The sequence below is a fragment of the Urocampus carinirostris genome, chromosome 17 (genome assembly GCF_059441175.1).
Source record: "Urocampus carinirostris isolate Australia breed hairy pipefish chromosome 17, RoL_Ucar_1.0, whole genome shotgun sequence".
Lineage (NCBI taxonomy): Eukaryota > Metazoa > Chordata > Actinopteri > Syngnathiformes > Syngnathidae > Urocampus > Urocampus carinirostris.
In genome coordinates, this window is record NC_142365.1 from 9,687,688 (window position 1) to 9,703,770 (window position 16,083).

At 38.1% G+C, this 16,083-nt stretch overlaps 2 protein-coding genes, 1 long non-coding RNA gene and 2 other non-coding genes across 5 annotated transcripts in view; 1 reads left to right on the forward strand and 4 right to left on the reverse strand.

Moving 5' to 3' along the window:
- LOC148349165 (Na(+)/citrate cotransporter-like) overlaps positions 1-1,447 on the reverse strand; it is a 33,612-nt gene extending 32,165 nt beyond the window's left edge. Inside the window, exon 1 of the mRNA XM_088321345.1 lies at positions 1,297-1,447. Coding sequence (XP_088177471.1) covers positions 1,297-1,410 — 114 coding nt within the window. The 5' untranslated portion in view covers positions 1,411-1,447. The remainder of the gene's footprint in view (positions 1-1,296) is intronic.
- A 2,404-nt stretch (positions 1,448-3,851) lies between these two features.
- On the forward strand, positions 3,852-12,610 carry nsrp1 (nuclear speckle splicing regulatory protein 1). The gene is made up of 7 exons (XM_088321531.1): positions 3,852-3,913; positions 6,329-6,419; positions 6,484-6,540; positions 6,605-6,733; positions 9,515-9,722; positions 10,030-10,132; positions 11,304-12,610. The coding sequence occupies exons 1-7, from the start codon at positions 3,894-3,896 to the stop codon at positions 11,824-11,826; spliced, it is 1,131 nt and encodes a 376-aa protein (XP_088177657.1). The 5' UTR covers positions 3,852-3,893; the 3' UTR covers positions 11,827-12,610.
- Positions 12,611-14,311: 1,701 nt separating this feature from the next.
- On the reverse strand, positions 14,312-15,111 carry LOC148349167 (uncharacterized). The gene is made up of 3 exons (XR_015847420.1): positions 15,059-15,111; positions 14,816-14,867; positions 14,312-14,413 (listed from the first exon to the last, which is right to left on the reverse strand). It is a non-coding gene; the product is annotated as an uncharacterized LOC148349167 (long non-coding RNA).
- Positions 14,488-14,559, reverse strand: LOC148349168 (small nucleolar RNA SNORD65). The gene has a single exon (XR_015847475.1). It is a non-coding gene; the product is annotated as a small nucleolar RNA SNORD65 (small nucleolar RNA).
- On the reverse strand, positions 14,951-15,022 carry LOC148349169 (small nucleolar RNA SNORD49). Its single transcript, XR_015847474.1, has one exon. It is a non-coding gene; the product is annotated as a small nucleolar RNA SNORD49 (small nucleolar RNA).
- Positions 15,112-16,083: the final 972 nt, after the last annotated feature.

Sequence of the window (16,083 nt, forward strand, 5' to 3'; positions counted from 1 at the left end):
GGTCAAATTGATAAAATATTAGACATTTTAAAATCAAAGATAAAACAATGTACCATTAATTTTAATTACATCATTATAAACACATATTGATTTGCAAAACAAGAAAAGCTTATAAATAAATAAAACAGTTGTAATAATTGAACAAGTAATTTAAAATATAAAAGGAATAAAAATAATTTCATGATAATAATAAATGTGATTATACAAAACAGATTAAGGTTATAAATAAATAAACGGGAAATAAAATATCAAACATTTAAAAAATACATGATAAATGAAAAATAATGGAAAAAATAATAATGTTGCTTATTTATCCTCATATATTAAAAAAAATATATAATCTTTATTGCATGTTTGTTTCTTTATTACAAGTCAAATTAATAAAATCTTACACAATTCAAAATACTAAAAATAAAAACAAAAAGTAATATTAGTTAATGACGCAATCAAAAATATGTATTCATTGCCAAAAAGGGCAAAGATTATACCGTATAAAAATAAAACAGTTCTAATGATTATACAAGTCAAAGTAATACAAAATTACACATTTTAAAAAATATATAAAAAGAATAAAATAATGTAATAATAATCATAAATGTTAATGAGCAAAACCTGCAACGTTTATAGACATATACACTGGAAAAACGAATATAAAAATAATATATTTATAGTATAAAATAACATTTTAAATAAAACGACTTAATGGAGAAGCTTATATATCCTAATATGGATCTTTTTTTATTTTTTATTGAATGTTTGTTTGTAAACAGTATTTAATCCATCCTAATATTTATTTTTCTTTCTTTTTTAATATATTACATTGTGCACAATGTAAACTATTTTTACAATGAAAAATGAACTGATATAGAATAAATAAAAACAGTATTAATTTAGAGAAATTATATGGAAGAAATATACAAAAATATACATTTTCCTTCTTTAAATCAAATAAATTCAAATTATATTTGTAAAGCAATTTAGAGCCAATAGTTGCCAATCAAAGTACTGCTGGATAAAAATTCTGTGTACAAAATGACAATAAAATCCTGTCTTTTTTTCTTTGTTTTCTTAAATAAACTCCCTTTGATATGTCATTAAAATTTCAAATGTTTTATTGTGTGACTTTTACTTCAGAGACAATTTTTTTAGGTTAATTCTAAAAATTCACAAAATTTTGGGGCTCAAAATTCCAATTTAAACAAAATCCAAGTGTTTAAATTTTTCGAATCTGTGTGCTTTTTTTGTGGAATCTAAAATGGAGAAAAAAAGCGACCCCGGAGAAGTTAAAGTTCTCACCTTGGTACTGAGAGCGAGGGGCATCAGAACCAGAGGTCCGAAAACCAGAACCAGGACACTCCGAAGACGCCAGAGCGCCCGGAACATCCGAACCCGAAGGGGAAGAACCGCCATCGATGAAGAAATCCGAGGATGGAGTGGCGACTTCCTACTTTTCTTTGACTCTGACGAGACCCTAAACGCGCTCCGGATATTAACCTGACTCGAAAGCACCCACCCCCCCTTGCTAAATCCTCCTTAAAGGGACAGTGTGTAATATTTGACCACCGGATGTCGCTGTGCTGCGGAAGGGGGTCTCGGACTCGCGGCCCTCGGGACGATAGTTTGGGGCCTTGGGGCCTTGCTATGAACATTAAAGGGAGTCAGTATTGCGTGGTGTAGTTTAACCATTAACGAGTGCTACAAAGCACAAAGAAAATAAAAGAAATTGAGACTCAAACTGACCACCTCGAGTGAAACCTTATTACTTTTGAAAAGAAGAAAAATAAATAGACAAAAAAGAAAGACAAAAGGAAACGATAAAGGTCATAATTATAATAAAAATAATAATAATAATAATAAATCTAAAATGCCAGGTCAAGTTATGTTTAATTGTGATGCCCTTAACCATGAGGGGTCTCAAGGGCCTACACAATCCTCAGATTATTGCAAACTACAGACTATTATGACACCATCCCCTGATCTAAAACCTACATGAGGGCAAGGGAAACCTCAAAAACCTCAACATGAGGAAAATGAAGAAACCTTGAGAAAGGACTGCACATCAGGTAATCCCCCTTCCAGGATGACCAGGCCAAAATGGAAGTTGCATTAAGAAACAACAAAAATAAAATAAAAAATAATAGAAGTATAATATAAAATAAATAAAAAAGGATACAAAAATACAGACAGACAGACAGACAGACAGACAGACAGACAGACAGACAGACAGACAGACAGACAGACAGACAGACAGACAGACAGACAGACAGACAGACAGACAGATAGATAGATAGATAGATAGATAGATAGATAGATACTTTATTTATCCCTGTAGGGAAATTCACACTTCCAGCAGTATCCTTGTGTTGAAAAATTAAATAATAAAATAAAGATATAGAATACAAAAATACCCAATATAACGTTTTGCTATAGAGTATTTAAATAAGGCTACGGAAAATACACACTGTAATGAAAATATGGTAATATGCAAATGTTGGCGTGGGGTTTAATGTGGGCTTTCACTCCCCCAGGTGGAGTTAAAGAGCCTCATGGCATGAGGAAGAAATGATCTCCTCAGTTATTGTCAACATAAAATATAGGTAATACTACCAAAAAACACTACAGATATACCACCAACATTCTTAGGAAATACTACAAAAACACAACTGCAATAATACCTAAAAAAATACTACTGATATACTACAAAAATTCTTCAATGGAAATACCACAAAAAAACTAGAGGAGTAAAACTAAAGTATTAATACAAAAACCTGGCTGCAGAAACACTTCACAAATACTTCTATGGAAATAATAGATAAGATAAAATGTTGTGTATTACTGTTTTTGAGTTTATATTCACAGCTGATTGAAGACACCACGTGTTACCTGAAAGCTAACGCGTTAAAAGCAATATTGTTAGGTAGTATCGTTAGCTTAGCTTCCTGTTTACCTGTATGTACTCGAAAGAGTCGTTGTTGTATTGGTAAGGGCATTTTTCGAGTAAAACTATCAAAAAGGTCATGCTTTTTTCATATTTAATTGACGTAGTCCGCTTAAAAAAATTGTCTTGAGAGTCTCTCAAATACGAATATCTCAGAAAGCGAATAAAATAAATAAATAAAGAATTAAAAGAAAGATGGGGGAAAAAAGAAACTAAAAGACAGAAACAAAGACAGAAGATTTAAGGGAAAAGAAAAAAAAGAAGCAAAAAAGAAAAGTAAAAAAGGTAAAAAGAGCAAAAAATAAAGAAAAAAACAGGTTCGAGGCAAGATGGCCGACAACACAATCAGCTCCTTTAGATAAGCCTCTTATTGTGTTTGACAAATGCAAATCTCCCGACCTACCAGTAATAAAAAAAACTTTTGTAAAATACTTTATGTATTTTTGCTTATTATCTACTGTAAATCAATGTTTTTTTGTTATTTTAAAAATCAGTTTATAGAATTGCAGTATTTGATCTGTGTCAGTATCGTACATTATGCCGGCAAATGTGAGGAGTAGCGACATCTAGTGGAACATAACAAGAAAACTGTACCCACCAATTCAACGTAAGTTTATCAACTAATTTAACTCATCAATTAAGACATGTTCTTTAAAAGTTTTCAAAGGTTTTTGTCAATGTACAAAGAAAATTACGTACTTGAAATAATTCACAAATCCTGCCTAAAACTAATGATTCACCGCTGCTCGCACTTTCACCATACATTAACGAACTTGTCATGTTGACCCAGAGCAAATTAAGGAGAAAATATTGTCACATTTTAAAGTTGATATAAATTTATCCATCATTATTTCTCACCGTTATCTAGGATTTTTTTTTTCAAATTCCCATTATCTTCATCATTGCACCCTTTTGTGTCGAATCTGCCGCGAGTTTATAATACATAAAAACAAAGATGGCGGCGCCCGCTAAACAGTAAGCCAGAGCAAAATGCTCACACATTTTTTATCAAAATCAAGGCTAATTTATAAATTAACAGTACAAGAATTATCTTGTTGATTATATAATATACTCTTACTTATATCTGTGGTGAAGCAGGTTGGCAATTTTACCCCCATGCCAATCCAGCTAACGCTAAATGCAAAGACGGAGCTCACATTGAATTGTTTGTTGTCATTTATATCAACGTTGTAAAACTTTTGTAAACGAGATTAGACATGGCACTCTAGAGTAAACATGAAATAAAGACTTTAAAGAGAAACACAACAAAAGTTTTTCGGTAGAAATAGGCAAAATATTTAAAACGTAGAGCTTTAGAGACTGGCTTAAGTAATAATTGTAGTGCAATGAAAGAATGGTGAATCGTAACAGTAGTGCAATAAAAAAGCGTAAAAACATTGAGCAGCAATAAAAATCCCCTAATAAGTTGCGAGATGTATATTTTCACAGTTTTGTGCAATCAACTTTGAGCAGCAATAACAAACTAAGTCACAAGCTATATTTTCACAGTTTTGTGCGCTTGTTTAGGGTGGTGATGGCCCTGGGGAAGAAGCTGTCTCCGAGCCTGTTTGTCCTTGTTTTAAAATCTTAAAGGGACATTGTGGGTCTTCAATTTTGAATTTTAACTGTCATCTTTGGCTTAATGCATAAAAAGGTCTGTTTGCATGCAGGTAATGGATCAGGATTCAGGTTTTTAGGCCAATACTAATAATCCGTTTACATGACTAGTGACATTGCATACATAGCATTTGGAAATAACCCAAGTTATTGTGAAAAAAAGTCATTGTTTTGGCATTTTACCTTTGACATTAAATATGATTTTATGATGTCACTGAACACAATCGATGAGAAGCTTGTACAATAGTTTCTTCCTCGTTCCAGAAATGTCCTTTGTTGCTGTGTTTCTTTTAAGGGTGCAGTTTTGGCATGAATGGATGTGTCCCCACAAATATCAAGCGATTATTGTTTTATCCCCACCGATACTTCGTCCCCACCAATATTGAGAATTTATCGCTTAGTCCCCACCAATCATATGTGATTACGGGACCTGTAGCGCCTACCAGGGGGCAAAAGGCTCAATGGTTAGGGTTCGTACGTAAAACCATAAAAAATCGTTGAATTTTAATGTTGTGTTGTCAAGGATTGGAAAGTGTTTGGATTTTGGGTAATGTGCTTGTAAATGCTTAAAAATGGTGCCATGTTTCTCCACAAGTCTGCTTAAAAATGACGCTGACATCGCTCTCTGGTGGGTTTGCTTTGCCAGTTCTTCTTAACTCGTGATTAATGGTAGGGCGCATTAGTTTGTATGGCATTGTCCTATGAAGCGTCGGCGCGCCCTAGAGGACAGGTGCATACTACACCTAAACATGGCACTATGAAAAGTGTATTACGTACAGGGTTGGGTAGGGTTACTTTAACTTGATTACCTTCAATGACTTTTGGATTACTCCAATACCAAATATGCTAATAAAAGACAAAAGAAACTAAATATAGATAAAATGATGACTCACAACACGTGGTAAGCTTTCTCTCCTGGCTTTGATCTCTTTGATCTCCGGCAAAACGAACATAAAATGCGAGAGAACCAAAATGAAAATAAATCCAAACAGCTTGCCAACATCATTTTTGCCGTTCCATGTATTCCGTTACTCCCCAAGCCTCCACAAAATGTAGTCATTTTATTCATATTTAGTTTCTTTTGTCTTTTATTAGCATATTTGGTATTGGAGTAATCCAAAAGTCATTGAAAGTAATCCAGTTAAAGTAACCCTACCCAACCTTGATTACGTATCAGTTTTGGAGATTTATTATGGACCATGCAAAGAAATGAGGTAGCGTTTCACAGTGTTAAATTCTATTGGAAATAACTTCCTGCAACTGAAAATGTAAGCTGCATTTTACTGTCATTTTTACCCAACACCTAATTGGGAAAAAATGGTTTTAAAAACAAATACATTCGGGATTTACTCCAGAACTAAAAATAATCTCATATGTTTATCACAGATATATTTGTGGCTCTGTCAAAATACATGATTCACACCAGATATCTGCTTTTAAAGGTAGTGGAGACATTTGGAAAGTTGGTTTTGAAAGTCCTTAAAAAGAGCTTGAATTTGGCCATGTAAAAGGTGTAGAAACCCTAAAAGAGGTGGTGCCTCGGTTAGGGAAGAGTTCTTTATAATGTTGATGGCTTTGCATGAATATTTTGTGACGTGTTGTTCATTTGGGGCTCTTTGTTTGCCATTCTTACCACTAAACTACGTTGAATTTTCAAAAGATGACTAGCTATCCGTTATGATGCTTTTCCCTTATGATTTTTAGTTGCAACATTTCCTCTGCTGTCGTTTACCTTTCGATTCATCTTATTGAAAATATCTTGCGCTTATTTAGGTACGGGCTCATCTTGCCGCAGAAGAAAAGCTTAATGAAGTCAACCCGTCTCCAGAAACTCAATGTTTTTGGGGATGACTCCGATGACGAGGTAATCCGATCAATCCCCAAAAATTTGATCGCTGACGTGACCTTCGACGCTTGTTTTGAGTCAGACGACTGTCGGAGAAAGCCTGCAAAAAGAAGCAGCCAAGAAGAAGACGATGAGGCAGGTGAGACAAGGATTCTTTGGTTTCTTGTAGTCTTGGCCTGCGGTGTGACTATGTGTGTTCACAGACTCAGCTGGAAATGGAGAAGGCCCTGCAGGAGGACAACACCGTGTATGATTACGACGCCGTGTACGATGACATCCAAAAGAAGAGGCTGGAAAACAGCAAAAAAGTCTTGTCGGGCGCAGAGAGGAAGGTCATGTCGTCACTTGAATCAATCTGTGTACTGTAGACCCCCAGGATACGACATGAATCCATTCTGAGGTGGGGATCGTATAGTGAAATTGCCTTATAGCGGGGAATAGCTAATGCCTTCTGAATCTGGGCTACCACCGATAAGAATATTAAAATAACAAAGTAACATATATATATCTAGGATGATTAAATCATCTAATAAATCCTCCTCTGAATGAGTGAGGGGGCTGGGAATCCCCTCCTCTGAATCAATCTCCCAAAAAGAGTCAGAAATGACTCTAGCCACCTCCCACTAGGGCAGGGGTGTCAAACTCATTTGAACTCGGGGGCCGCACGATAGAACAAACATTCTGTTGGGGGCCAGTCTAGTAGATTAAAGAGAAAGAAAAAGAGATAAAGAAATGAGAGAAAGAGGGAGAGAAAGGAGAGAGGGGGGGACAAAGAAAGAAAAAGAGAGAGCGTGAGAAACAAAAGTCGTGAGAGAGGGGGAAAAGAAAGGGAGAGGAAGAAAGAAATCCAAAGAGAAATAGAAAGACAGAAGGAGAGAAAAGAGAAAAGAAAGCGCAAAGGGTAGGAAGAGAGAGAGAGAAAAGGAAAAAAGGAAGTAAGAGCAAAAGAGGTTAAAAGACACAGAAAGAGACAAAGAGCAACAAAGGAAGAGAAAAAGAGAGAAACAGAAAGTGAAAGAGACAGAGACAGAGTGGGAGAAAAGGGGTGGAAAAGAGAAAAAAGAAAGAAAGAAAAAAAGAAAGAAGGAAAGAAAGACAGAGAAAGAAGGAAAGAAAGAACGACAGAAACAAAGAAAGATAGAAAGAAAGAAAGAAAGAAGGAAGGAAAGAAAGACATAGAGAAAGAAGGAAAGAAAGAAAGACAGAAACAAAGATAGAAAGACAGAAACAAAAAAAGAAAGAAAGAATGCAAGAAGGAAAGAAAGAACGACAGAAACAAGGAAAGACAGAAACAAAAAAGAGAGAAAGAAAGAGAGAGAGAGAGAGAGAGAGAGAAATAAATACAAGTACAGTGTCTTTGTTCGAGGCACCTGGCTTTGGCAACATCAAGTTGACATATTTCAACCTGCAGCTTGTTTTCCTCTTGCGCTTCTCCGAGTGTTGTCTCGCGGGCCGGATTCAATCCCTTAGCGGGCCTGATCTGGCCCGCGGGCCGCATGTTTGACACCTGTGCACTAGGGGGATATGGCTGTGATATATATATATATATATATATATATATATATATATTAGAACACAGATCCCTTATCGGCCACAAAGCAAATGACAAAATGCACAAATGAACAAATTGCATTTATGTCATTTATTGATGTTTTCATTTATTTATGTGGCATACATATGGCTGGGTTGGTCCCCCATTATGAACCACTTAATGTCCATTCCTAATGATAAATAGTTGCTTTTTTCCCCCCAAACTGCTTTACAACTTAGGCCGAAATGTGACTCTGTGTTTTAAGGGGCATACTTTCTGGCAGTAATTGCACACATAAATGTATTACTATTTGTCCATCCATTTTCATCTGGTTATTTGGGTAAATTACATTATAAATAATTGTACATGTAAAGAAAAGGGTAGTTTTGTCAGGATTTGGCATGACGTGACAGAGCTGGTTAAGTGGAGTTGAGGTTGGATGCAAAGGGAATGAGGAGACGGCGACGGTGGATTAAAAAAAGGAAACTGATTTTGAACCTTTTACTTGGGAAAATTTTCCTGCCCTAGAAGATTTCCTTGTTTTAATCGCCTCCCTATTTTTAATAACAGTCCCGATCTTTAATTGGCAATGCCCATGCAACACGGCGAAAGTAGCCCTTTATGTCCCTTATTCATATCTCTTGATAATCGCAACCTTCTTTTCCATAATTACTTCTCCCTTAGGTATCAGTGCAAATATTGGGACCCATAGAAAATAAATACCGTGTAGGAAATGACAGTATTGTATCGCAGACTCGTAAAGTCTTTGCGAACATACATGGGATTCTAAATTGAATGAATGAATGAATGAAAAGAAAGGCATTGGGGTAGGTAGTTTCCACCAATAGCATATTGGTATTCACATGAGGCACACTGACGGCAGACTACCATTTTATAGCCACAAGCTGGTGGAGTGGAGTTCGAGGATGGATGCAGAAGGGCGGCGAAGATGGCGACAAATGATTCAAAATGAATCCTATTTTAAACCTTTTACCTTTGAGGGTTGTCATGCCCTTAAAAAGACTTTTGCTTTATTTGCCCACTTACTCGTAATAATCCTGATCGTTGAGTGTAGTTGTTTGTGTGCCTTGTTTGTATTTCTTGATCATCGAAAGCTTTGTTTCTATGGTTATCATGTTTTTGCTTCTCCCTTTATCCTTACTGCAAGCCTTGGATCCATAGCAAACGAAAGCAGTACAAACAATACAGTATAGTATCGCCGACTCGCACATGAGATGGTGAACTGAATTGAGAAAGGCATTGTGGGAGGTAGTTCAGCCAATAGCAAATTGGCATTTTCATTCTGCCCTGACGCAAACCAATAGCATACAAGTATCATATATGACATCGACTAACAGTCATACATACGAACAACGCAAAGTTAGGATTTTATACGTTTTCGGGCACGGAAAAAAAGTTGTTGGTGTCGTATGGTGAGGGGAAAACCTGTTCAAGAAGAGCGGAAAAAAACGCCTTAATCCACACCTTGAAGTAAAAATTACTGTATCCCAGGGATCTACTGTTATTTGTTTAATAAAGCCTTGTTTTGTTAAAAAAAAAAATAGCGTTTTTGTACTTGCAGCCCAAGTACATCCATCAGCTTATGAAGGCGGTGGACAACCGCAAGAAGGAGCAGGAGCGGCGTGACGAGCGCAAGATCCAAAAGGAGCGCGAGGCGGAAGGAACCCAGTTCGCAGACAAGGAAGCGTACGTCACGTCGGCCTACAAGCGAAAACTCCAGGAACAGAAGGAGGAAGAGGAGCGCGCCAGGAGGGAGGCTGCCATCGAAGGTCCGAGTCAAGAAGATACTGTCATTAAGCCTGGGCGATAGAACCAAAATGGATATCCTTTGTCTCTTTGTCGCTCATTTTCACCATTTTGTCGTCCCTTTTGCTTTTCACCCTGAGCCGCTTTACTGCTATTCCTGCAAAACGATTGGCTGGTCCTCGTCACCTTTAGAGTTTAGAACTTGCGGTCTCATTGCATTTGCGCCCCCAAATTATTGACTTTTATCGAACGTTTTTAGCATTTATTTTTGAGGATAATTAGCATTGTTTTATCACCCAGTCCTAACTGTGAAGTTTGTTCTTTTTGTAGCTGCTTTGGACGTGAGGAAACAAAAAGATCTGAGCGGATTCTACCGGCATCTCCTCAACCAAACCGTAGGAGAGGAAGCCATCCCGGATCGCTCTGCTATCAAGTATGTGCTTGTTGTTGAAATAACGAATGTCGAACTATAATCCCTCGCGTTTATCATGGAAAATGGGGGCCAGAATTCCCAGGGATAAGAGAAAATCCATGAAGCAGCCCCTCTTTTTTAATATGTTTTCTGCTGGCCCCTGCTCGCAGCAAAAGTGGATATTGGATCGCGGTCGCGCTGGTGCAGATTAAAGGAAAATAATGAGCGGCCACAAATTTGCGCTCTCGGCCTCCGCTCTCAGCTATAGGCAACTGGGGATAATGGTTCGCGGGCATAAGTGCAGTTCATTCGAGGCTGGCCTCAATGGCCTGCTTGAGCGTGCCGACGCGATTAAAATGCTTTTCCAGCCTTTGCTCTCTGCAATCGATTGAGGATAATGGATCGCAACTGCACACGTGCTGTTTATTGTAGGCGGCGCAAGGAACAGAAAATAAAAGCCGTGTCGCTCGTGACACAAAAATGCTCCCTCAGCCCGTCTTCAGCAATAGGCGTCTGGGGATAATGGATTGCGGCCCACCGCCGAGCAGTTCATTTTAGGTGAGCCACAATGGCAGGCTTCAGCACCCCGATCAAAAAATACTCTGCCCTCAGATATAGTCGATGCGGGATAGAAATATATATGAATAGAAATATGTGGTCATGCATGACACACAGTTGCTCTTGATCCCTGCTCGCGGCAATAGGCGACTGGGGATAATGGTGCCCAGCCAAAACAGTGCAGTTCATTTCACTGTCACCTCGGACCCAAAAAAAATAATTCTGCCACCTCATTCTCTTTTATAGTCGATAACAGATTGGAGCTGCATGTGTGCTGTTCATGTAGGTGTCAAGGATGGGAATGACACAAATTTGCTCAATTACTCTACACTCTCAGTTAGACGACCAGGGATAATGGATCAAGGCCACAACCATGCATTAATATTAGGCAGGCCATATCGACAAAAGGGCTCTGTTAGTCCCCGCTTGCAGCAACATGGTATTGGGGATAATGGATCGGGCCTGCAGGGATGCATTTCATTAAGCAGGCCAGAACACCATAATAGACCTGCCATTCTTGACCAAAGCGCCCTGTCGCTTGCAGTAATATATGATCGGGGATAACGGATCGCATCATATTTTTCAACCTGTGACGCACCGACACCATACCCTTACATCTTCTCTCTTACTACAGATCAGAAGAAGTGAAGAAGTCAGAAGACGAAGGACCTCCCGAAAAAGTTGAAAGGAAAGTCTCCCCCGGTCCCGGAAGTGACGAAGACGAGCGCAAGGAGAAGAGCGGACGCGACAAATCGTCGCGTCCCGAGCGCCACTACAGACAAAGGTCGTCCTCTTCCAGCAGCGGCGACGAGCGCCGGAGCAGGAGAGAAGCGCGAGAGAAGGGCGAGGGAAAGAAAGGAGAGAAGGAAGAGCGAGAGAAAGACAGCGGAAGGAAAGACCACGACGGAGGGAGTCACGCCAGCGACAGCACATCAGAGAAAGAAGAGGTGAAGGAAGATAAAGAAGCAGACGGGAAGGAGGCAGAAAAAGAGAAAAAGGAGGAAGGCGACGAGGAGGCGGACGAAGGTCAACCCAAGGCGAACAAGTTCGCCAAACGATCCAACGAGCAGACCATGAGCTCGGCCAGGGATCGCTACCTCGCCCGCCAGATGGCTCGCTCGGCCTCAAAGAGCTACATCGAGCGGGAAGAAGACTGATCATATTCCAGACTTTTTAAGTCTTCATAGAAAACACATTGTATTTCAAAACAGTCGATACAAAAAAGTACTGTTGAAAAAGAGGGATTATGTGAGGAAGCACATTATTGGTATGCACCTTTAAAAAGGTTTACAAGTTGTAAATCAAATCCGCTCTGATTAGTGTGGTCCTAATGAGATATTCTGATCAATATTGGTAGAGGAATATGGGTTATCCTTCGACTCACATTCTTAGGTTTTGTATATTTCCTCGATTAAAATGATAGCAGGTATCACAAGGGGGTTCGTTTCATTTAGCAGGCATTTTAAAATCAAGCAAAAGGTCTGAACATGTCCTCCCGGTTCTTTAAAATTCTCGGTATATCCTAATGCAGGAACCGGTACTTGAAGTTTGTTTTTAGCATGAAAAGCAATTGCGTTTAAAGGCCAGGCTAAATTTAAAACAAGACATTTGTCTGAATTTAGTTAGTGGGCATTAAAAAAATAATAAAAAAGGTTTTGTGGGTGTTATAGTTCCATACCTGTCAACCTCCACAGCTCCATGCTTGTACAAACTGTCGTATTTTCCCGTACAAAATAATCGTACACCATGTTATTTTTCTGAATGATGCATGATGGGAAATCCCCAGGCGGCAGACGCATGCGATTTGACAAATTTGCATTTTTTCCGTACATATTTCCTTGTACGTCGTACTCGTCTTAAAATGCATAAAACCGTTAAGGTTGCAGGTATTTCCCTAAACAATTTGTATTTTTTTCTTTAATAAATTGGAATGAAGTTTGATACTTTAAATTGTTTTGGTAGTATCTGAAACTAATGACAAAGTTTCAGGACACTTTGAAAGGTTGACTGCCCAGCCATAGTTCTCTACCCCATTTTTCACAACTTGAAACACAGTAAGACAACTCAAAGCAGTATTAAGGATAGATAATCCGAATAACAGAACACTAATAACTACTTATAACATTCATTGCATATATGAATATATATATATGACATTGCTGTTTTCCATCTGGTATTAGTATGTACCTGTATTGACTCATCTTCATTTATGCGTTGCCTCGTATGCTTCAAGCCACGTGAAGTCTTCCCACGATGCTTTATATGTACGTTTACCCCTTGTAGCATCAAGTTTGTTAGCTTTTAAATCTTCTGGGGCTAAGGTTTTGGCTTAATTCCCAACCACTTATCCATTTTTCTAATGTTCTACGCGTTTACTTGGGGAAATGATATGCAAATGCACAGTTTTTCAACCTATGTGCAACCAAATATTGGCAGATACCCCACGTAATTTGATGCAGGCTTCTTATTGGTTGCAGATTATGCAAATTGCCATACTGAACAAACATTTCGAAAATTCACATTTCCAGCAGCATCCCTGAGCTGAGAACAATCGAGAACAATCGAAAATAACACGGGAGCTGCTGGAGCGGCTGCCATTCGTGACGGCGCCGGAAGAAAAGATTCAATTTGAATCATGTACAAACAAACAAACAATTGAATCATGTACAAACAAACAAAATATTCATGTTTCAATAAGTGGAGTTTTAATAAAATGGGGGGAAAATAATTTCTGATACTGATATAACCAGATAAAACTAATTTAAAGTTACCTGTCCAAATGAATGTTGTGCCATCTCACCTTTCCCACTCTCTCTCCTGCAGTTGACTTGCTGCTGCTCGCTCCTGAAACTAATACTTACCTCTTTGTGTATTGTGCAGTCCCTTCTCATTTGAGGTTCACTGTCAGTAATCCGTGTATGGCAAGTTGAATTCAAGACTTTTTAGTGCCTTAGGAAATCAAACTTGAGACCAAGTAGACTAGGTCAAAGTAAAAAAAAAAAACAATGCTAGCTGCCGTTCATCAAGAAGAAATCCAATGGCAAATGCAAAGCCACGAGAGAGCAGTGTTGGCGTCATTTTTAAGCAGACTTGTAGATACATTTGGGAACAATGTCAAGCATTTTCGTCAGACCTTTACCGACTCACTGAAAAAGTCAAATACAGATCTGGAAAACCAGATCAACCATTAATGAATCTATGAACGCCTACTGCTCCCTGCAAACATTTGAACAAAACAATTTCCTTGAAAAAGTGGTCAGCTAATACAGGTTTGATGATTTTCCTGGATGAAATCACTCCTTTAGAGCAGGTGTCACAAACTCACGGCCCGGAGATCGTGGACCGTTTTAGCCTCAAACATTGAGTGGGTGCTGGAAGTTCTACGCACTATGTCAAACTCTCGGGGTAGGTGCCAATTCAGACAATATGCATTTGTACGGATTCTTTTGCTCTAAAGCCATTAGTTTCAAAATTGGTGGTTAACATTTTGGAACTTAAATTTAGAATAATGCCACCCTGAAAAGCACTTTGGACATAGTACTACACCTTTCAAATTAGATCTGGGCATTTGTTTATCGCGTGTCGTAAGTGATCGGCACCCTCTAGAACCAGTTCTTGTATTTAGAACAAAATCAAAACACATTTTGTATTTCACAATGCTTTATTTCAACTTCAAACTTTTAACTCCACACACATTGAACTTTCAGGGAGGGACGTCGTCGTGCTCCTCTCACAGAGGATCCTCTGGAAACATAAAACGTGGAATATTACATACTGCCCAACATGCCATTTTATCAGAGCAAGGAAATTAAGCAAATGTTCAGAAACTGAGTATCACCAAGAAATATCTGACGGTAATTCCAGCTTTTTCAGTTATAATTTCATCACAACATTGCTTAGCAGACATGGGGACTTGAGACTCGAGTCGACTCGAGTCGCTGTTTTTATGACTTGTGACTTGACTTGGACTTGGCAATCTAAGACTCGGGACTTGACTTGTGACTTGACTTGCCCAAGAAAAAAATACTTGGGACTTACTTGGGACTTGAAGGTGAAGACTTGAGACTTACTTGAGACTTGCACATGTGTGACTTGGTCCCATGTCTGTTGCTTAGCATATTCATAAATCCTGCGTGTTAAATTTACCTTCCGGGTGGAGACTCAAGAACACCGAAATGTCACAGGAAACGTCAGGTTTCTGTTGGGAGGAAATAACATTTAAATTAGGTAAAAATCATCATTGACGGGGTATACTACTATCAGATAAATTACAATGACTCAGAACAGTGATTGATAAAAATCGTCAGTTATCGCATCGGACGGCACTTCCTATTCACTAGTTTCATCAATGTCATAAATTTTAACACTTTTAGGCGGGAAGGGACTTACCTAGACAAGTAGAATATAACGGAATGCGATGGCGTTCTGTAGATGACGAAAACATTTATAAATAAAAATGTAATTATCTAATCGTTTGCACAAGGAATAAAAGATTAAATAGTGTACAATAAAAACTTACCTTTGAGTCACACCACGTGTTCCATCACGACCACGTGTTTAGCGAAAATGTTTTTATCTATCTGCCATTATTTGAATGGTCTACTGTCAAACGAGGCCGATATCTTCTATTTTAAAGATTGTTATGTCCTCCTTAGGCTTCATTTTCCACTTTCTTCTTTCCATCATCGATGCAGCTTCGCCAGATGAGAAGTCAGCACAGAAAGACCGACTAACGGCGATGGCGCTCTTTATATAGCCATTGGCGCATGCATATGACGTCACATCAAGTCGCAGGACACATGACGCATACAGAAATAAAGGGGCGTAGGGATTTTTTCCCTTGATACCAGTTTTTCGAAATAGGCAAATTCTGAAAAAAAATCTGAAAATGTTGCATTATACACCAAATTACTTTTGGGGGGACATATAAAGTCAAAAGGGAAAAAAGACAACAATAAAAAAAGAAAAGAAAAAAAACAACCCCTAGACGATAAAAATTAAATAAAGGCAAAAATAGAGGAAAAAAGAAGAAACAATTATGAAAGGAAGAAAAAAAGAATTAAAAGGATAGAAGAATCAAAAGAACACAAGGAAAATAAGAAAAAAAAATTGAAAAAGCAGGAATAAATAGCAAAAATGCTAGAAGAAAGCTTGAGAAAGATAAAAGAATAAAAAATTAAAAAGAAAAAGTAGGTCCTCACAATGTAACCTCCTCACAGATGCCTACCATGTCATTAGACTGGTAAAAGAGTTCTGTTGAGCCTTTCCCGTACTCAGGTTGCATATGAACGGAGCTTCTCTGCTTTAAAATGTGTAAAAACTGGGTTAAGAATTTCACACACTCAGGATCTTTTGAGGGCCTTCATGCTGATGTACTCTAGCTGGAAATGTTTTTTTTGACAACTGTTGAAAAT

Coding starts and splice junctions, on each gene's coding strand:
- nsrp1 (XM_088321531.1), top strand. CDS start 3,894: ATGGCGGCGCCCGCTAAACA. Junction 6,541..6,604: donor AGAAGAAGACGATGAGGCAG/GTGAGACAAGGA, acceptor GTGTGTTCACAG/ACTCAGCTGGAAATGGAGAA. Junction 6,734..9,514: donor TGTCGGGCGCAGAGAGGAAG/GTCATGTCGTCA, acceptor TTGTACTTGCAG/CCCAAGTACATCCATCAGCT.